The 21,791-nt window shown below is 38.7% G+C and overlaps 1 protein-coding gene across 4 annotated transcripts in view; it reads right to left on the bottom strand.

Moving 5' to 3' along the window:
* Positions 1–21,725, bottom strand: part of rad18 (RAD18, E3 ubiquitin protein ligase) — a 114,088-nt gene extending 92,363 nt beyond the window's left edge. Inside the window, exons 1-4 of one of the 4 annotated variants that reach the window (XM_004914132.4) lie at positions 21,544–21,722; positions 18,135–18,216; positions 2,789–2,850; positions 1,067–1,137 (exon numbers count right to left, since the gene is read on the bottom strand). In XM_004914132.4, the coding sequence (XP_004914189.2) occupies positions 1,067–1,137; positions 2,789–2,850; positions 18,135–18,216; positions 21,544–21,597 (269 nt within the window). In that variant the 5' untranslated portion in view covers positions 21,598–21,722. Of the gene's footprint in view, positions 1–1,066; positions 1,138–2,788; positions 2,851–18,134; positions 18,217–21,543 lie in introns of all 4 variants that reach the window. The other 3 variants (XM_004914131.4, XM_002936252.5, XM_031901159.1) reach the window with 3 other exon arrangements.
* Between the last annotated feature and the right edge of the window lie 66 nt (positions 21,726–21,791).

A 21,791-nucleotide genomic window follows, 5' to 3' on the forward strand; every position in this document is an offset into this window, starting at 1 on the left:
GTACTAATTAAATGCGGTATTTTACAGAGGGTGAATGAGTATGTGCTACTCTGTTCAAAGTGAATTTCAATTTCCTGCAAGTACATTATTCAAAAGTATTGACTTAACATCTAACATAACCTACTCATTATGCCTCTTCTGTTTGTGCATGCCGCATTCCTTTTGCTGTTCTTGCATTTTTAGTATTTTATACTTCATTTGCCAATTTGTGGCTCATTTCTCCAATTTAGTCTGCAATGTAGCAACATCCTGCATAGAACAGTTTTGCGCAATTTAGTATCACCAGCAAATATAGAAACAGTACTTATAATGCTCACCTCAAGGTCATTTATGAGCAAGTTAAAATGCAAGGGACCAAGGAGAACCCATCGGTATAAACAGTGATCCAAAGAGAGAATGGCCCATTTACCCCAACTCTGTATATCATCTATCCCTCAGTTAGTTCTCCATCCAAGCACAAATATGATCAAATATTTGCCCAATATTTCATAATTTATTCAGTCACTTTCTGTGTGGTACTGCATTAAATGCTTTAGCAAAATCCAAGTAGCTCACATCCACTGCCACCCCAATGTCAATATTACTAGTCACCTCCTCATTGAAAGCATTTAAATTGGTGTGGAAAGATCTATAGTGCATAAAAAACATGCTGGTACAAGCTCAAAGTATATTCCAGTATCTTATTCTTATTACTATGTTATTGCTATGTTTTTCCTTATTAGCACCTCAATGCAAATTTGTCTCCTTTCCCCACCAAAGTGTGCAGTGACAGAAGAGGATTCCACCCAGGAGAATTTCAGCCAGAAAGTGCACACAAGTGATTTCTGGTCAAACTCTGATCAATAAGCACAGTAACTGGCAGATTCCCCTCCTGTCAATTTGCACACTATGGCAATCGAAGAGGCACACAGGAGTGAAAGGGTTTCAACAGAGAAAACACAATGTATGCTATTAGATTACTATTTGTAAGCCAGAAAGACATGTTACAGCAAAGTTAGGTACCCAATATATAAACTGAAAGTTTTTGTATTGCAAATTACACCTGGATAAAAAGATAGAATAATACCTTGCTGAGATAAAAGTTTTTACCAGATCATCCAATATCCTGTTATTTCTGAGATCAGGCTCTGCAACTGCCTTGAAGAGAAAACATATTTTTGTTATCCTTATGGTGTGGAAAGTCAGTACACAGCAGACAGGTCTACACAATGAGTACAGTAACAGCATAGTAAATAGAAGAATAAGAATACAGTAAAGATTTATCATTTCTAAGGTTGTTTCACAAAGAAGACAATAATACATTTATAGTTATCAAAGAGTCTTTTTCCTTCCTGTAGGCGGGAATAAACAGCACCTCCAACAAAAGGAAACCTCAGATGCCCTTCTTCTCCACCACCAAATCTTGTAGCCACATAAAACGTGCTAATATAGATTAAGAAGGAAGGATAAATGGGCCGAACTGCAGACTGAGGTTTTTTTAAATAAATTCATTATTTCATTTATTTTTTAAGATTCTCCTTAAAGGAGAAAGAAAGGTAAAAACTAAGTAAGCTTTATCAGAAAGGTCTATGTAAATACAGCCATAAGCACTCACAGAAACGCTGCACTGACTTCGCTATAAAAAGATTTCTTTTGTCTGTAATTCATGTGCCACAGACACGCAGCTTTCTGCTCTCTCCTGCTACCCCCCTGCCTCAAGAACTCACTTCCCCCTTAGGAATGTGAATCTGAGCCAATCAGCAGGAAGCTTCCTCATAGTCTAACTAACTGGTGCAGAGACGTGCAACTAAACTGGTAAAGGGGATGGAAGATTTAAACTATGAGGTGAGACTGTCGAGGTTGGGGTTGTTTTCTCTGGAAAAGAGGCGCTTGCGAGGGGACATGATTACTCTGTACAAGTACATTAGAGGGGATTATAGGCAGATGGGGGATGTTCTTTTTTCCCACAAAAACAATCAACGCACCAGAGGTCACCCCTTTAGATTAGAGGAAAGGAGCTTCCATTTGAAGCAGCGTAGGTGGTTTTTCACGGTGAGGGCAGTGAGGTTGTGGAATGCCCTTCCTAGTGATGTGGTAATGGCAGATTCTGTTAATGCCTTTAAGAGGGGCCTGGATGAGTTCTTGATCAATCAGAATATCAAAGGCTATTGTGATACTAATATCTACAGTTAGTACTAGTGGTTGTATTTATAGTTTATGTATGCGAGTGTATAGATTGGTAGGTGTGGGTTAGGTGTGCTGGGTTTACTTGGATGGGTTGAACTTGATGGACACTGGTCTTTTTTCAACCCTACGTAACTATGTAACTATGTAACTGAGCATGTTTACTTGGTCTGGGTGTCTGTGCAGGAGCAGACATTATGGGAACTTTCTTTACACAGCTCAGCGTTTTTTCTTCCTGTTTGGCTTCTGATCTTCTGAACAGGAGAAATATGGGGAGACATAAGGGCACTATTGAGATAACTGAAGGTATGCCTGCAGCTTGAGATTAACTCTTTATTAGCCTTTCCTTCTCCTTTAAACTTAGTGCACAGACATTTTCTTTCCTGTAGGCTTCACAAAACAATTTAAATATACGGTTTATTCAATTGCACTTCTATACTGACAGAGTATGCACAAGATCAGTCTTTTGTAAATAAAAATACCCTTTATTTATATATTTTATTTATACCCTATAGCTTTACCTCTCCAACAATTTGACCTTCAGGTGATTACCATTAGTAGCGCTAATAGGAGTTCTTACAATGATCATAAGGAAATGGTAAAATGTAAATACTGAAAAACTTACTACACAGCAAGTTGGACATTGTGTCTTGTATGATAGAAACTTCCGGATACACAAAGAGCAGTCTGTAAACAAAAGAATAATATATGCATAAGTCATCTTAAAGTACAAATGAAAAGGTGTTACTGCTTATTTGTCTTGGAATAGGCATAGTTATAGTCAGATAATTAAAGGGGCAGCTCAGTTTTTTTTCAGAATGTAGGTTTTAAAAATGAATTTGTTTCATTTCCTTTTCTCATATAACCTGTAAGCTAGGTCCCCAACTTTCTAAACCAGGACTTTACCCATAATGAATCTACTTTTAGTGATCCAATCCCTTCGAGTACCACCAAAGCATTTCATTTGATTTATTTATGAGATATATATATTGCTATATCCAACCAAACATCTATTACTCAAGCACCTAAGAAATAATATACAGCAAACATGAAGCAGGCACGCTAAGTTTTGTATAGGCAATTATCTGCTCAAGATCCACACGCAGACCACATTCAAACTTTTTTGCATCCCTTTTATAACACTTAAAATTAGATATTTCTCTGATGCTGCCTAAAAACATGACAGCTTATTGAATTTGCTACTGTAACTATTCTTTTATCAAGAGTTGCTTTGTTACAGAACTCAGTAGGGTATGAAGCTTCTGAACCATGCATCAACTAATGTATCAACCATAACAGTTTACAGAGTTGGTTCTGGAAAACATGTGAGAGGGAAAATAAAATTAAATATTTTTTAATGTAACTTTTAGAAAGAAAACAGTTAAAAATATAAAATAGAAAGCAGATGGAAAAATTATTTGCAGCGTTCTATTTTACAAATGATATGCTTTGTGAATGCAACCATCCCCTTTAAGTAATATGAATTTCCCACCCCGATACACCTATCACACTATTATCATATTATGCACAGCAATTCTGACAAAGTAACTCAAATTTGCCCAAGGCCAGGAATAATATACAGTGGCTTGCAAAAGTATTCGGCCCCCTTGAACTTTTCCACATTTTGTCACATTACAGCCACAAACATGAATCAATTTTATTGGAATTCCACGTGAAAGACCAATACAAAGTGGTGTACACGTGAGAAGTGGAACAAAAATCATACATGATTCCAAACATTTTTTACAAATAAATAACTGCAAAGTGGGGTGTGCGTATTTGCTATAGAGCCAGTTACTAAATAGCATATAAAAGCATGAGATGGTGAGAGCTAAGTATGTGCAGCATCAGGAATGTAATTACAAATCTGACGTAAATATAACAAGATTTCTGTGACATTTTCCTCAGACTCAGGCACAATGCACTGAGATGGCGCCTACACACCAATATTACAACTAAAAAAATAAATTTGCTGGTTCAAGCATAAAATTTTAAATGGTAGAGTGAATTATTTGCTATGTAAACAGTGTAATTTAGAAATAAATAGTATACTATAAAAATCATGACAGTATCCCTTTAACGTATTTATAAATGAGCTGGAGGTGGGCGTAGAAAGCACTGCTTCTATATTTGCTGCTGATACTAAATTGTGCAAAACTATAAATTCCATGCAGGATGCTGACCCTTTGCAGAGCGATTTGACAAAATTGAAAAACTGGGCAGCAAACTGGAAAATGAGGGTCAATGTTGAAATGTGCAAAGTTATGCACTTTGGTAGAAATAATAGAAAGGCGTGTTATACACTAAATGGTAGTGTGTTGGGGGTTTCCTTAATTGAGAAGGATCTGGGGATTTTTGTAGATAACAAGTTGTCTAATTCCAGGCAGTGTCATTCAGTGGCTACTAAAGCAAATAAAGTGCCCAAAGGGCATTGACTCAAGGGATGAAAACATCATTTTGCCCCTTTATAAGTCCCTGGTAAGGCCTCACCATGAGTATGGGCGGCAGTTTTGGGCCCCAGTCCTTAAGAAGGATATTAATGAGCTGGAGAGAGTGCAGAGACTGCAACTAAACTGGTGAAGGGGATGAAAGATTTAAAACATGAGATTAGACTGTCAGGGTTGGGGTTGTATTCTCTGGAAAAAGGCACTTGTGAGGGGACATGATTACTCTGTACAAGTACATTAGAGGGGATTATAGGCAGATGGGGGATGTTCTTTTTCCCAATAAAAAAGATAAGCGTACCAGGGGCCCGCTTTAGATTAGAGGAACGGAACTTTCATTTGAAGCAGTGTAGGTGCTAAAGGAATGCCCTTCCAGAGCGATGATGTGATGGTAAATGGGTGGTTTATGCCTTTAAGTGTTGTTTGGATGATTTCTTGAACAGTAAGTATTGATGTTTGTATATATATTTACATAGTTACATAGGGTTATATAGTTTATGCACAGTATGTGAGCGCATAGATAGGTCAGGATAGGTTTGTGTGGGTGCTGGGTTCACTTGGAAGGGTTGAACTTGATGGACTTTGGTCTTTTTTTTTATAACATTTGTTAATTGCTGCACTGATCCTGCATACAATTAATTAATTTGCAGCCAGAAATAGTTTAACGAGGCAGGAAGGCAATTATTTACTATAGAGCCAGTGGCTAAATAGTATATAAAAGCATGAGGTGGTGAGAGCTAAGTATGTGCAGCATCAGGAATGTAATTACAAATCTGACTTAAATATAACAAGATTTCTGCGACATTTTCCTACTTTGAATACAGTAATGCCATATTACTGGCTTACCCAATTATACCCCTTATAGGCAATGGATGTTTAGAAAGTTTAGTCCTTCATACAAAGTGTCATCATTAAAAAATGTAAAATAAGGATTATGTTTTTAGGTTATAAAATACTATAAAATATAATTGTATGAGGTATAACTAATCAATATTATAACACAAAGCTTTGCTTTTGCTTTTGCTTTGCTTTGCTTTGATACCGGTCACACAACATAACTCCAGCATTTCAGCTAAAACTCAGCATTTTACAGAAGGATGCATTGTTATTATTTGTACCTTATGTTACCACTGTCAGTGTGAGTATAAGAAACCTGGGGTAGAGGAACTGATCTCTGGCCTCAGCCAAACTGGGTAATGTGACTGCAATCCCCATCATCCCCAGCTTCTAGTCAGTGAGTCTGAGGTTGTTAGGTTAGGACTGCCTCATTCCCAGCTTCTAGTCAGTGAGTCTGAGGTTGTTAGGTTAGGACTGCCTCATTCCCAGCTTCTAGTCAGTGAGTCTGAGGTTGTTAGTTTAGGACTGCCTCATTCCCAGCTTCTAGTCAGTGAGTCTGAGGTTGTTAGGTTAGGACTGCCTCATCCCCAGCTTCTAGTCAGTGAGTCTGAGGTTGTTAGGTTAGGACTGCCTCATTCCCAGCTTCTAGTCAGTGAGTCTGAGGTTGTTAGGTTAGGACTGCTTCATCCCCAGCGGCTAGTCAGTGAGTCTGAGGTTGTTAGGTTAGGACTGCCTCATCCCCAGCTGCTAGTCAGTGAGTCTGAGGTTGTTAGGTTAAGACTGCCTCATTCCCAGCCTGGTTTTGCAGTGTTTGACAACTGACAGGATGTATGAAACGGCCGATATTCCATATAATCTAGTCAGAACTGCCAGAGTCTAAAATATACCTAATAATAGTAAAAAAATATTAAATCAGAGATACCAAGACATTAAAAAAAACAGTTTGCCAAGAACGATTCGAGCCGAGGAAAGAGCAAAGCTACAAACAGAGCCAGTAACAGCTCTTTAGACAAAGCTACAGAGAAACAGACAAACACAATGGCTAAACATTGTACAGTGATACATTAAAAAAAAAATTGTTTTTTGTAAATGATTATACAAGTTTACAAAGGTTTGAAGTCATTAAGCAGCAAAGCTGTAGTTCCCCTGCATACACACGTATTCTCCCCATTCTTTCCGTATTCTCCCCGTTTCCCTGGTAGGGGCTAATCTGCTAAGCATGCCGCAGCTTGCATACGTTCAATACCAATAAAAGAAATTAAGCTCAAGTAATGACCTCAATCTGCCCCTGACATTTCCCAAAACGTCACAAACGGTGTATTTGTATTTCAGCTTTTTATAACTGAACAGTATAATAGAATTATGCCTGACTGATGAGACTAGCTACTTAGAAGTAAAAACAAACATATTAAGATGTAATTTAGATGTAATTTAGAATTATGTCATTATGAGTCATTTCAGCTGTTAAATCTGTCAAAGTAGGTTCTTGGGCCGTAGTTTCCCCCAGTCGATTCCTAGGGTCTATCCGGAAAGCCCATCTCTTGGGAAGAGTTATTTACAGTCATGGCCAAAATTGTTGACACCCCAGAAGTTTTTCCAGAAAATCAAGTATTTCTCACAGAAAAGTATTGCAGTAACACATGTTGTGCTATACACATGTTTATTCCCTTTCTGTGTATTGGAACAGAACAAAAAAGGGAGGAAAAAAAAGCAAATTGGACATAATGTCACGCAAAACTCCAAAAATGGGCTGGATAAAATTATTGGCACCCTTTCAAAATTGTGGATAAATAAGATTGTTTCAAACATGTGATGCTCCTTTAAACTCACCTGGGGCAAGTAACAGGTGTGGGCAATATAAAAATCACACCTGAAAGCAGATAAAAAGGAGAGAAGTTCACTTAGGGGCAGATTTACTAATCCACGCATCCGAATTCCGAAAGGGAAAAAATCATATTGGAAACTAAAATTTTGCGATTTTATCGTCGCCGTCGCATATTTTTCGTATTGAGCGATAGTAAACAGCGGAAAAACCAATCCGATTTTTTCGCAACAGCGGCGAAAAAGTTGCAGAAAATATATGGAAAAGTCGCGACGGCGACAAAAAAATCGCAGGAAATACCGACGATTACGAAAAAACGTATTCGGACACCTTCGGACCGTTCGTGGATTAGTAAATCTCCCCCTTAGTGTTTGCATTGTGTAAGCATGGACAACAGAAAGAGGATAAGAGAACTGTCTGAGGACTTGAGAACCAAAGCTGTGGAAAAATATCAACAATCTCAAGGTTACAAGTCCATCTCCAGAGATGTAGATTTGCCTTTGTTCACAGTGCGCAACACTATCAAGAAGTTTGCAACCCATGGAACTGTAGCTAATCTTCCTCGGCGTGGATGGAAGGGAAAAATTGATGAAAGGTTGCAACGCAGGATAGTCTGGATGGTGGATAAGCAGCCCCCAACAAGTTCCAAAGAAATTCAAGCTGTCCTGCAGGCTCAGGGAGCATAAGTGTCAGCGCAAACTATCCGTCAACATTTAAATAAAGTTAAACGCTATGGCAGGAGACCCAGGAGGACACAGACATAAAAAAGCAAGACTACAGTTTGCCAAAATGTACTTGAGTAAGCCACAATCCTTCTGGGAAAATGTCTTGTGGACAGATGAGACCAAGACAGAGCTTTTTGGTAAAATCACATCATTCTAATGTTTACCGAAAACGGAATGAAGTCTACAAAGAAAAGAACACAGTACCTACAGTGAATTATGGTGGAGGTTCAATGATGTTTTGGGGTTGTTTTGCTGCCTCTGGCACTGGGTGCCTTGAATGTGTGCAAGGCATCATGAAATCTGAGGATTACCAAAGGATTTTGGATCGCACTGTAGAGCCCAGTGTCAGAAAACTGGGTTTGCGTCCAAGATCTTGGGTCTTCCAGCAGGACAATGGCCCCAAGCATATGTCAAAAAGCACCCAGAAATGGATGGCAACAAAGCGCTGGAGAGTTCTGAAGTGGTCAGCAATGAGTCCAGATCTAAATCCCACACATCTGTGGAGAGATCTTAAAATTGCTGTTGGGAAAAGGCGCCCTTCCAATAAGAGAGACCTGGAGCAATTTGCAAAGGAAGAGTGGTCCAAAATTCCCGGTGAGAGGTGTAAGAAGCTTATTGATGGTTATAGGAAGCGACTGATTTCAGTTATATTTTCCAAAGGGTGTGCAAACAAATATTAAGTTAAGGGTGCCAATAATTTTGTCCAGCCCATTTTTGGATTTTTGTGTGACGTTATGTCCAATTTGCTTTTTTTCCTCCATTTTTTGTTCTGTTCCAATACACAGAAAGGGAATAAACATGTGTATAGCAAAACATGTGTTACTGCAATACTTTTCTGTGAGAAATACTTGATTTTCTGGAAAAATATCTGGGGTGCCAACAATTTTGGCCATGACTGTATATTGCTATTGCCAAGAATTTGCCATTAATACAATGGTGGCTGACTTTAAAATACTGGTGAACTCCAAAAGCAAATAATTAATGAAGATATTTTATTCAAGTCCCTCTATACCCTACCGTCCACCAACTGGAATTGCAGCATTGAATTAACAGACTGTTAAAAAGATAATCTTTAGAAGGTGGCTAGCCCAACTTCACAAACGCTTTTGTACCTGACCAAAAGCAAATCCCAACAACAATGTTCTAACAACATGTATGGGACCCATTATCCAGAATGCTTGGGATCTGGGGTTTTCCGGATAAGGGGTCTTTCTCCTATTGAAGACTGTTTTATTATTACACAGAAAAAGGAATTTTTTAAAAATGTGAATTATTTGATTAAAATCTATGGGAGATGTCTTTCCATAATCCAGAACTTTCTGGATAACGGGTTTCTGGATAAGGGGTCCAATACCTGTACTAGAATAGCATGGACCAACTTTACATTTTACCCATGGTTTTGAAATTAGGTATAACATCTATTATCCAGAATGCTTGGCATCTGGGGTTCTCTGCATAACAGACCTGATATGCTGGGCCGGGGGGACCTGTTCGCTTAAAACTGCACCGGCCCAGGGTATTTTTGCAGAAGATCCTCACCTTCATCATCTTCCGTCATCTTTTCACTTCAGTCCACCTGGTGCATGTACTATAGAATAAAAGCCAAACTTAGAAAGGAAAGCCGGCTTTTTTACTCTGGTGTGTATACGCGTGAGAAAAGAAGACAGAAGAGATTGTGCCGAAAAAGTTCTTCAGAGGCCCCGGGCCAGTGCAGTGTTCTGCTAACAGAAGCACTGGGCCTGAATATCAGGCAAGCTACTATATTCTGTATAAGGATCTCATACCTGTACTTTGACAGATATCATAGTTACCTTGGGTGCAGATGAAAAACAATGCTTGGCTGAGGGGAAAAAATTAAACATATCTCAAAAACAGTTTGTTACAGGTCTACCAGTCAGCAAATGTTGGGTTGGTTGCTATGAGTTGAAAGGTTAATATGGATGCAAATGTTTTTTTCTTAACCCCTTAATGAGACTAAAGTTTCTAGCAAATCAAAGGGTTGGGTCACCTCTGAAAAAGGATACAATCCAAAAACACTCACGGAATATAACCAGTTAATCTCTGCTCTGTTAAAATAAGCAGCTTTTCAGCTCCTCATTGAGATGTTTGCCTTATTACGGTTAGAGAAGTTCTGTCTGCCGCAGCACATTTACATATTAACATTCTGACAAATGAACTGAAGACAAATTAAATGTAGTCTGCAATTTATTTATAAGATTAGGAGGGAATGTAAAACATTAAAAAAGCCCTTATGGTTGAAAATATATTGGTTGTTCTACTATATGTTATGTTTCCCATGTCCAATGAATACATTAACCTCATTTTTATACATCACAACATTCAATATATGCATTGAGATTACCATGTATAAACATTAAGAGCAAATGAATTTGTGAAACACTAAACAGAAGAAGTTGCTCAAGTCAGCAAATGCCTGGCTATGGTCTTCATAAATCAAAATATCACAGTTAATAAAGAAATATACATTTTCATGGCAAGATTGGTAATTCCAAAGCTGCTCATTACTCTTTCATAATGGCAGAACGCATAGATTTTTTAAAGATTTTATTTATACGCTTTTCCTTAATGAATAAAGAAGTCTCACAGCATATACATCAGTTAAAAAGCCAATGCGTAATTAACCCTTTAAAAAATATTACGATAGGGAAGAAAGGAACAAAAGAATGTAGAAAAGAGAGAGAAAAGGAAAAGCCATGGATTAAGTACAGTTGTGTCATAGAATAAAAGTTGGCATATCATTGGGTGTAGCAAGGCCCTTTAGCTAAACTTTTCGTCTGGGGTCATGGTTGGTTGGTGGTTATTGAAGTTGAAGAAGTAGGTACCCTGGCAAGTACTATTGCCTCTCTGGTATAAAAGATATCAGTGGCTATGTTCTCCTCCAGTCTCAGAAAAATGTTAACCTTTTTTTCAGGACTTGATCTACTTTCCTCTATTAAAAAAAGACTATACCCTAACAAAAGATGCCATACACCGCAATGTGGATTCACATTCACAATATTTGGATGGGGCATTGGCACAGTCCTTCTTTTCTCAGAGATCCAATCTATGAGCCATCAACCTAAACAAATGGAACAATTCTTCATGTCCAAGGAGATGACCAAATCACACAATATATGACATAGCCTTTCAGTGCATACACAATAAAATCTTAGGCTCAATTGAAAGATTACTTAAACCCTTCCTTTTGTAATATTAGTCAAGAAGCAAACGAACGAAAATATTGACAGTACAAATGTAAGCATTCTTGCCCCCTCATGCAAGGATGTATTTCCCATTTGCCTGGTTGTGTTATTCTTGCTATGGATGAGCAACTGCTTTTTGTTGCCTTGGTACATGACACTCAAACTTAGTTAATATAAATCTTCACTTGGAAGAAATTAAAATGTGTCTGTTTTCTAAAGTAAAGGAGATTTGAAGCCTAACACTAATTAGCACATAGCTGATATGCACCCAACATCTTTCACCATCTCTGGGCAATGTGCATACAACACTTCCAAAACTTTACTGACAATAATAATAATTCTTTGTTATTGCCATGGGACCTGATCCCTTTTTCAATTGGACCGACATACATTTTCCAAAAACATAAACTTGCTTGCTATTTGTTTTTTAGAATGTATAGCTCATGCTGATTAGGTTTGTATAGTTATGCCAATGTATATTTGTATACATGCAAAAAAAAAAGCTATTTTCTCAATATTAAGATAATATTTACTCTATCAATACAGCAGCAAACAACTTGCAGCTGTCAATAATTAGTAAATTATAATATATAATATAATGATTATATACTCAGACAGCATTCAACCATTAATAACATTGTCAGGCTCAATTTGATTATAATTACCAGTTAGATTATATTGACATAAACCGTCACCTAATTGGCATCTATGATATAAGCATAATGATGCTGCTTAGACATTAGTATGAATATGTCCATATTATTGCTAATTTCAGGTAGCAGGCTGATGTCAGCAGCCAAGAATAGCAATGACAAAACATTGTGGGGAAAAAGAAGTGGAGGCAAAGCCGGCCACCAGCAATCTCCCATACAATAAAATCTGCAACCTAATACTTAGGAAGATAGATATAGCAAAAAGATTTCAGTTGAAATGTATATGGAATCTGCATCCTGTTCCTGGACAACCTTCTCTCTTGTCTCAGCAGCATTCTCCATACAGGGTAGGGCAGAGCAGATTCTCATTTGCACTATTAAAGGAACAGTAACACCAAAAAATGAAAGAGTTTTAAAGTAAATGAAATATAATGTACTGTTGCCCTGCACTGGTAAAAGTTGTGTGTTTGCTACAGTAACTCTACTGGAAAAAAGGAGAAAATGCACAGGTTACATAGCAGATAACGGATAAGCTCTGTAGAATACAATAGTGTTTTATCTGTTATCTGCTAAGTGCCTGTGCCTGTGCCTGTGCCTTTTCTCCTTTGAATGGCTGCCCCCATGGCTACACAGCTGCATTCTTTATATAAACCATAGTAGTGTTTCTGAGGCAAACACCCCAGTTGTACCAGTGCAGAGCAGCAGTACATTATATTGGAATTTCTTTTATACACTTGAATTTTTTGGTGTTACTGTTCCTTTACGGGTGGCAAAACCTTTAAAGGGGCGACAGCTGCAAACACAGATTTATAAAATTTATAAGTTCCCTATATAGAAATACTGGGCAGTATGTCTTTACCTGAAGAAGCTTATAAGTGAAACGTGTCAGGCATGACTCGAGAAGAAAGTACCAATACCCAGGACCTGATGAAATTGTGGACCACCAGGCCATTTAACTCCCCCTCAATCCATTCCTGCACTTGGCAAATGATATTTACATGATGAGTGCAGATGTCATTAGCAGCAGACACAGTTCATTTAATTTCTTAAATAAAGGTCTTTTGCACTAGTGCCCACTGCTCTTTAGTTTATAGATGAAGTAAAGCACATTGTAAAATCTGCAGCATGACGTGTAAAACCAAGAGCCAGTAATCGAAAATTAAATCTGTGTTTTATTGATAGACAATTCTGATTTTTGCAGTTAGTAAGGAGCAACCCAAAGCTTTGTCAAAAACCAGTGAACATTTGTAATCAATATATATTGGTGAGTCTTGCTTTACTCCTGAAACAAAGTAGCAGGAGCTAGCTGATTAAAAAACCTGGGGGAGAACGGATGTCTGTAATGTAATTTCAGAAAAAGACAACAGAAAGGAATACAGTAATAAAATACTCTGTTTTCAACTAAAGCTACCTTTTCAAATAACTTTAAAACTTCATAAAGACTTAGGGCCAACAGCCTGGATATTAAAATAAAAAAAAAAAATGAAGGCTCAGAGAGAGAGAGGTGACTGTGTCAAGAGCATCAGAAGGGAATACTGAAGGATGACAATTTTCCAACTACAGCACACTGAATACACCATTGTACAGAAAACACTCTAGGGCTTGCCACAAACTGAAGGGGTCCAATGGTCTTAAAAGACCAGAACAGCTTATCTAAAAATTATTTTTTTAAGGTTTGTTTTTTTTTTTTTTATTACATGTGACATATTTTATAAATGATTTCCTTATCATACGATTTTTTTTCTTCTTTTTCATTTGCAGGAACAACAAAAAAACTGGACGAATAGGCGAGTTTTATTTATGGTATAACATACCCTTCCAGATATGTCTGTGAAGATTCTCATTCATCCAGGTCATGGTATATCTGTAGTAATAAGTCAAATCAACTGGACTTGTTGTGTTTTTTTTTTTCTTGAAGACGTTTCGCAAGTCATCCAACTGACTTTCTCGATTCAGAATGAGAATTCTGAATTGATACAGCCAGTTGGATGACTGATGAAACATCTTCAAGAAAAGAAGAACACAGCAAGTTCAGTTCATTTGATTTATTACTACAGATATACTCTTCCAGAGAATGGTTGCCTAATTTTATTCAGTACAACTACAATTTTTTCCTTTAAAAATCTTGGTGTAAAAGCATAAAGACAAGACCAGCCTTAACTTTACAAAGAAGCATTTCACATTCCTGAAACTCCCCCTCAATCCTAAAATGTTTTATAATATATATATAGAAGTAGCTGAAAGCCGAAAAGGAATGTATGGCGCTACAACAGCCAATGCCCCCTACATTGAGGTCACAGTTCCAGAAGACAGAGCACTTAAGCATGTAACACAGCAAGTAATCTAGTAATATACGCAATTTATCCCACCCACCCCATGCACTTTCTGATGTCAGCTAGAAGCTCAGCAAAATAAATCCTGGATTTCCCCCACATGCTAGACACAGTAAAGAATGTAATCCTTGAGTGCAGGGAGTGCTAGGATGCTGCACCTATTGCACATTCATAGGACTACCGCCTGAACTAGAAATGTAATCCTGCCCCCCTTAGAAGGATATTCCTATAAATTTGGTACTGTATAGAAAAATTCAAGTTGATTACCCTGATTTTGAGTTTTCCCTCATTTTACACTGTATTTTTTGTGGTCCCCCCAAACCAATAAATTCTATACAGGATGCTGCCACTTTGCAGAGCGATTTGAAAAATGGAAAATGAGGTTCAATGCTGAAAAGTGCAAAGTTATGCACTTTGGGTAGAAATAATATAGATTTAAGTTTCACTGTAAATGGTAGTGTGCAGGGGGATCCTTAATTGAGAAGGATCTTGGGGTTTTTGTAATAATTTGTCTAATTCCAGGCAGTGTCATTCTGTGGCTACTAAAACAAATAAAGTGCTGTCTTGTATAAAAAGGGCATTGACTCAAGGGATCAAAACATTAATTTTGCCTCTTTATAGGTCTCTGGTAAGGCCTCACCTTGCTTAGGGCTTGGCGTTCTGCGCCAGAACAGTAGAGTAATTCTAGCTGGGCATACTTTATGCGTGTGAACAGGTATTCACGTAGGGGATGCATGGGACACCGATACAAGTAAAATGACGGCACAGTTTTTTCCACAGGCTGGTGCGGTTCTCTCCAAACATTATTTAGCTTTTTGTTCAGGGCCCAATTTAACCTAGCAGCCAGGCAGTGGTGTGAATGAGAAACATGAATATGATTAGAGGAGGGCCTAAATAGAGGAATAAGTAATACAAAGTAACAATAACAATAAGATTGTAGCCTCACAGAGGAATAGTGTTTGGCTGCCGGGGTCTGTCCCTTTTCAAAGCTGGAAAAAAATCAGAAGAAGGCGGCAAATAAAAACTATAAAAAATAAAAATGAAGACCAACTGAAAAGTTGCCAAGAATATCCCATTCTATTACATACTGAAAGTTAACTTGAAGGTGAACCGCCCCTTTAATATTTAACATCCCTCAGTTCAATACTTTCCTTCTGCAGGGCAAAGAGCTTTTTTTCACTGAACTAATTTCTAATGAACACATTATAACATACATTTGATACCAAATAAAGGATGTTAAAGCAATGCAAATATTACTTCAAAGATCAGTTTAAAAATCCCTTAAGTAAAGCCCTGTGGTTATAAAGGTGGCTGCAATACACATACTGTACAGCTTCTAAACCAATTCACCAACAAGGGATTTAGGAATTTGAGTTTTTTTATATATTTTTTTTTTATCAAAATAGGAGCACACAGGGGTTGTAGCAAAATTGCTTCTTACTGTTCCAACATTAACATTGCACCGTATTCTGTTTATATATATAAATAGGTAATAGGTGTAGAGATCAATGTTAAGTATTCACACTAACAAAATATCAATTTCCAAAATGCTTACACTAGAATATAGAGATAGCTGGGACAGGAAATAACCTTTATAGGGCATGCTCAAAGAGAAGGACTAGGAGGCAAATTAATTCAACACTAGGGATTCACTTGGAGAAAGTCCTTTGAGTGCTCTTTCCTTATCAAGTTAAGTCTATACAGTGTTGACTGCATGTCAGAAAATTGCGTTATTAATGTAAAAGCTTTCTCATCGATCACTATATTCTGTTTTTTGCTGGATATGTGCAAGAAAAAGTATACATTTGCAGATATTAGTCAGCATGACACCTTGAATGTTTTTTGGTCTTTGTGATTATTAATTTATTCAGGCCTCCAGTTACCAAGTTATAAACTTTTGACCAAGTCAGCCATCTACAGGGCTATGTATGGGGCCAAATAAACATCCTCACCAATCAATATCTAATAACAAACTTGAGTTACAAACATTAGGCTTACACCACATGTGGAGGATTCTGGGCATGCACTTCTCCGCCCCTAAGCTTAAATCAGCTCTCCTCTGTGTCTGCGCCTAGAGCCATTGCCTTGGCTCGGGTGGAGGCTCACAGAGCAGATTGCGCCACAGAAATGCACGAGTATGTATTACGCCCCAAAATCTGTGTTCCAGCACCCAGGCCGAAGCAATAGCTCCGGGGCCGAAACAGAAATGCTGGTTCAAGCGTAGAGGCAGATTCTTAGCCAGCATTTATCCCTATTTGCCTTAGACAGAGAAGGCCGCAAAATCCTGCAAGGTGAGGAATACATGGGGCAGTGGATGTCACCCTCAACCAAAGAGTCTGCATGGGCCCAGCAAGTGATCTGGAGAGTAGCAGTCAGCCCCAAGCCTTGTGATTAGTTAGAAGTAGTGCAGGTTCCCCAAAGGCCACTTTCCATCGGCATATCCTGGTACAGAAGAACAGGAACAGCACCTCTTGTCTTTGTAGATTAAAATGCCTTTATTGCAACATTTTTTTGGGGCAAACAACAATAGCAGCAACGTTTCAGGTCACAAGACCTTTTATCAAGCTTGATAAAAGGTCTTGTGACCTGAAACATTGCTGCTATTGTTGTTTGCCCCAAAAAAATGTTGCAATAAAGGCATTTTAATCTACAAAGACAAGAGGTGCTGTTCCTGTTCTTCTGTCCCAGCAAGTGATCTAGCAGTTGAATCAGTCTGATCTGCACACTAAATGCCCCTCAGCAACCATACCAAATGATCAAACATACCTCTGTATGACTTCTCTCCTTAAATACACATACCCGCATGTATAAATACAATCTACGTACTTACTGGCACCACATCCTACATAAATCATTTGCAATGTAATATCTATTAACACATTCATGTAGCCCCCCATAACTCATAAAGCAATGAAGAATGGTTTATTCAAAGATGTTGCAGAACTTGTGTCACATATGGAAACAAGTATTGTCCCTTCGAAATTAATGTTGCATGATACACTAAATAAAGTTTGCTTCATCTGTAAGGTCCAATCAAAGTCTCTCTGGCTGCTGCTGGACTACAGCTCCTATTCTATCCCTTCAGGTTGCTGAAGGTAGCTATCCATCTGTCATGATTCGGAAGCCTTTAGAAATACAGCACATATGAATGTACAGCACATTTGGTTCAGTTTTTGTTACTTAGATGTCATTAAGGTGAAAACTTTTATGCATTGATGATCAGATCTAAATTTCTAATTCGTTTAACAAGTATTTTGACCAATAATTTAACTCTTGGAAAATCTAGCAGGCCATTTACTAACGCTCAGATTTTTTTTCCCCAATTCGGATTTTTATCTCTAAAAGTCAGAATTTTTTTTTTAAAAATTTATTTATTTTACTGGGTAAATGTCCCTTTCAAGTAAAACCACAATAACAAGAGCAACAGCATTTAATCCACACACAAGGAATCAAGATGGTACTAATTGTCTGAAATTACTTCTAATTACAGATAACGACATTTGGGGTGCTTACTATCTGCTTAAGTATATACTGCCCCAAAATACTGGTTTCTGCTTTTTCAGGATATAATTTCTCAAATGCACATAAAGCCAGTGACAGTTCTTCGTTTTGCCATCCTGCTTTTCCCAGGGAATAACAAAAGTCAATGTGTGGCATTGCCCTAATAGTTCATGAACAAAAGATAAAGGTATTTATTAACATTGGAGACAATCACTACCAGTGATGTTGCCCAAACCAACCAACAACCGATCTTTGATTTTGTTTTTTTAACTTGTAGTTGACAATTGAAATCTAATTGCCAATTGGTTGCTATGGGCAACATTACCAGTAATGTTTGTGCCTAATGTTAATAAATTCACCCCAAAATGTGTTTCTAAGACAAGAAAGCAAACAAGTATCAACCAATGCAAGGGCTTGCTCTATTGTACTTAGGTGAGATATAAAAATACTTACAGTTATGAGAACACTGTGGGATTATCACAGCTATGTTGTAGTAATCAAAGCAAATTGCACAGCGCAGCAAGTCATCTAGATCCTGCAAACATATAATAGATCCATGTTGACAATATTCTTAAAAAACAAAACATAAACATCTGAATAACACACAAAAGAATACAGACACAAAGAGTCATGCATGATTTAGCATACATGTTGACAGCAATGGTGCGCAGACCCTACATGACCAAGAAGTCAGATTATGTGAAAAGCAATGTGTATCCCCAGTCATATCCAGCTCAGCTAAAATCCCTCCGCATATGCTGATGGAGGTCATCAAACACATTTTAGAGTTTTCAGTGCCGATAGGCGCTTTGTCTTATACACACAAATACTTTGCTTCATATTTCTAATTTGCCAGCAGACAGCCGACATCTGTAAAAAAATGGGGCACACAGTGACAGAGGGCAAACATTTGGTGCATTAAGATATGTCCAGGCACATTTTGTGTTGGCTGGTTTGGTTAACAAGTTACAACCATACAAATCACTCCATGTACGGCTAGGTTTACAAAAGAAATAGATTAGAATACAATAATGACAATTTGGCAAGGAGACCATTTTTTCCAAAGTGTAATTGTACAACTGTAAATTTTTACGCATGATTATTATTATTAGAGATAGAACATCAGAAATTGAAGAGGAACTGTAGCTCCTCTCTACATCCTCATTTGACAATGCACCATGACATAATACATAGGCAGAGGATATTTTTACACAGAGGCATTAAGGCAGTGAGATTTTTAAGTTGAGCAAATAAAGATATTATTTTTATTGGAAGACTGGCAGCTATTCTTAATTTTTTTTTTTATTTTCACACCTGCCCAATCCCAAAACTGATTCGCAGGCCTCCATACATAAACAGAAAATCATATGAAGATTTGATCTGTAAATGTATTGCCAGCTTTAATTTCACCCAATTTGCTTTACTGGCTCATGGCCAGCACCATTATGTTAAGCAGCGAGTGCCTTGGAAAACACTAGATCCTTTGAGTCCAAGATCCATTTCTGTTGACTACTCCATGGAAAAGAATTGCCACCTGTATAACACCAGGATGCATTTCTTTACATTGCTGCTGTCAAGTATAAATCCCATTTACAATGTAAGAGAATCCAGCCAATCAACCTATTACTAAAATGTTTATCCCACCAGAGGTGCAGGCCAACAAAACCTGCATTACTGCACAGTTCAAATTTTTGAAACCCCACCCGGACCAGTTACCCAATCTGCTAGCACCATTAAACTGGGATTGCTGTTCCTGCAAACCAGAGGTGTCATAATTAAAGGTGGACAAGGTGGGAAAACAAAACAGTAAATAAGAACTGTTTAAAGAACTTGCCCCCCATGGAATGCTGTGCCCTGGAGCCCACTACCAGTGCAGTTGGCAAGGCAAGGGTACACCAAAGCACAAAATGAGCAACTTTCACAATCAGCAAGTTTCCTGGTTCACTCTTGTCTTTAACACTGCATTGTACAACAAGCATATTGAGCATTCCATGAATGCATAGGGAGAAGCATCTAAGTGCAGCGTTCCCTGCACCAGGAACCAATTTTCGGTGCAGGAGGCCATACTAAGGCACACACGGGCATAGTGTACACACGGGCAGAGTGCCCAGGCCTAGACAATATTCATGTCGACTGATCAAAAATCATAGCCAAGCACATATTTAGTAAGCCAGGAAACTCGCTCAATATGTTGTTTGCTGCACTCCAGCATGGCTTGACAGCACCACAGTGGGGGAACTATCCTTCAAAAAATACTACCGTTTTCCTCATCTAGATGTGGGCTCTGTTAGCATTCATCTCTGGTGGGGGAAACAAAATGTTTGTGACAGGTGCCCTTTAATAGGCCTTGACTGTGGTAGAGCCAAATTCTGTTACATTGTTTAATGTGAGAATCAAAAACTCAGAACAGGACAGACCGACACTGCGTACAATGTTAAAGGAACAGTAACACCAAAAAATGAAAGTGTATAAAAGTAACTAAAATATAATGTGCTGCTGCCCTGCACTGGTAAAAGTTGTGTGTTTACCTCAGAAAGTCTACTATAATTTATATAAATAAGCTGCTATGTAGCCATGGGGGCAGCCATTCAAAGGAGAAAAGGTACAGGCACATAGCAGATAACAGATAAAACTATTGTATCCTACAGAGCTTATCTGTTATCTGCTATGTGCCTGTGCCTTTTCTCCTTTTTTCCAGCTTGAATGGCTGCCCCCGTGGCTACACAGCAGCTTATTATATAAACTATAGTAGTGTTACTGTAGCAAACACCCCAGTTTTACCAGTGCAGGGCAACAGTGCATTATATTTTTATTACTTGAAAGCTCTTTCATTTTTTGGTGTTACTGTTCCTTTAAAGGAAAAAGAAAGTCAAAGTCACTTGGGGGTGCCAAAATGTTAGGCACCCCCAAGTGACTTTGACCACCTACCTGGTGCCCCTGTGAGAAGAGAACAGCACCAGCCCGGGGTAGCTGCCGGCGCTTGCTTCTTCCTGATTCGCTGCGCGCGCATGCGCAGTAGAGTAAAAAGCCGAACTTAACCCTTAACGGCTTTTCACTCTACTGCGCATGCGCCCACCGCTGGCATTCCAGCAACGGAAGCCGGAAGCCGGAAGAAGGAAGCGATGAGCTACAGGTGCCCCGGGCTGGTGCTGTTTTCTCCTAACAGGGGCACCAGCCCGGGGTATGAGGTAAGCAGTTAAAGTCACTTGGGGGTGCCTAACATTTTGGCACCCCCAAGTGATTTTGCCTTTCGTTTCCCTTTAAGCAATATATCGCAAAGTTGCTTCGAATTTTCTTTCTTTCCTTAGGCATGATTGTATTTATCGGTTTATGTCCCCTTTCCTACTGTGATTTGCAGTTGCCTTGCACTAGGAGGCCAAATGGAGCTACAGAAATAATAAATCTGCGCCTCCCAACAATGACTCCCCCCCCCCCAGGAAACATAAACATGTTGTGTAGCAGCTGGGCGGCCATATAAATCACTGTGCCAGAGGGAAGGAAGTGGGGGGCATTGAAGGGGACAAGTGCAAATACATTAGGGATGCCACACTGCTGCCTGACAACTGTTGCTAAAGGGAAACTCCACTCCAGATTGTATACAACTTTCCAATACACCTCCATCCAATTGGCTTTAGAGTTATTTGTGATTGGTTTTAAAAGCAATATCTGTGTGCATTCTCTGCACTCCTAGTTCGTATATACAATACATATAATAACTCAGGGTTACACAGTACAGTATATATACATGCTGCAGCCAGGGCAGCTGTACAGAAGCCGCTGAGTGCAGGCAGGCGGGACTTCCTGTGAGGCACAATGACTGACAAACCCTATCAGTACGCGGCACTGGCCACTAGTACCTTACCTGCACGGGTTGTTTGCCCTTTGCCTTAGATCCCGGTTCTGGTGTGGTTGCCATGGAAGCCGAATTACAGCGACCCAAACCCGAGCTACCCCAAATTTCCCGCGCTGCTCTCAACGTCACGTGATCGTGCGCAAAGCATGTCGGGAAAGGTAGTTCAAGCTAGTTGTAGGAGGAACTACAGCACTAAGGTATATGCCAAAGCGGTGTGTGGATGGGCTTAAAGCAGGCGAATTCGCCCTGTGTCCTGC

This window comes from Xenopus tropicalis, chromosome 4 (assembly GCF_000004195.4).
Source record: "Xenopus tropicalis strain Nigerian chromosome 4, UCB_Xtro_10.0, whole genome shotgun sequence".
In the NCBI taxonomy this organism is placed as follows: domain Eukaryota; kingdom Metazoa; phylum Chordata; class Amphibia; order Anura; family Pipidae; genus Xenopus; species Xenopus tropicalis.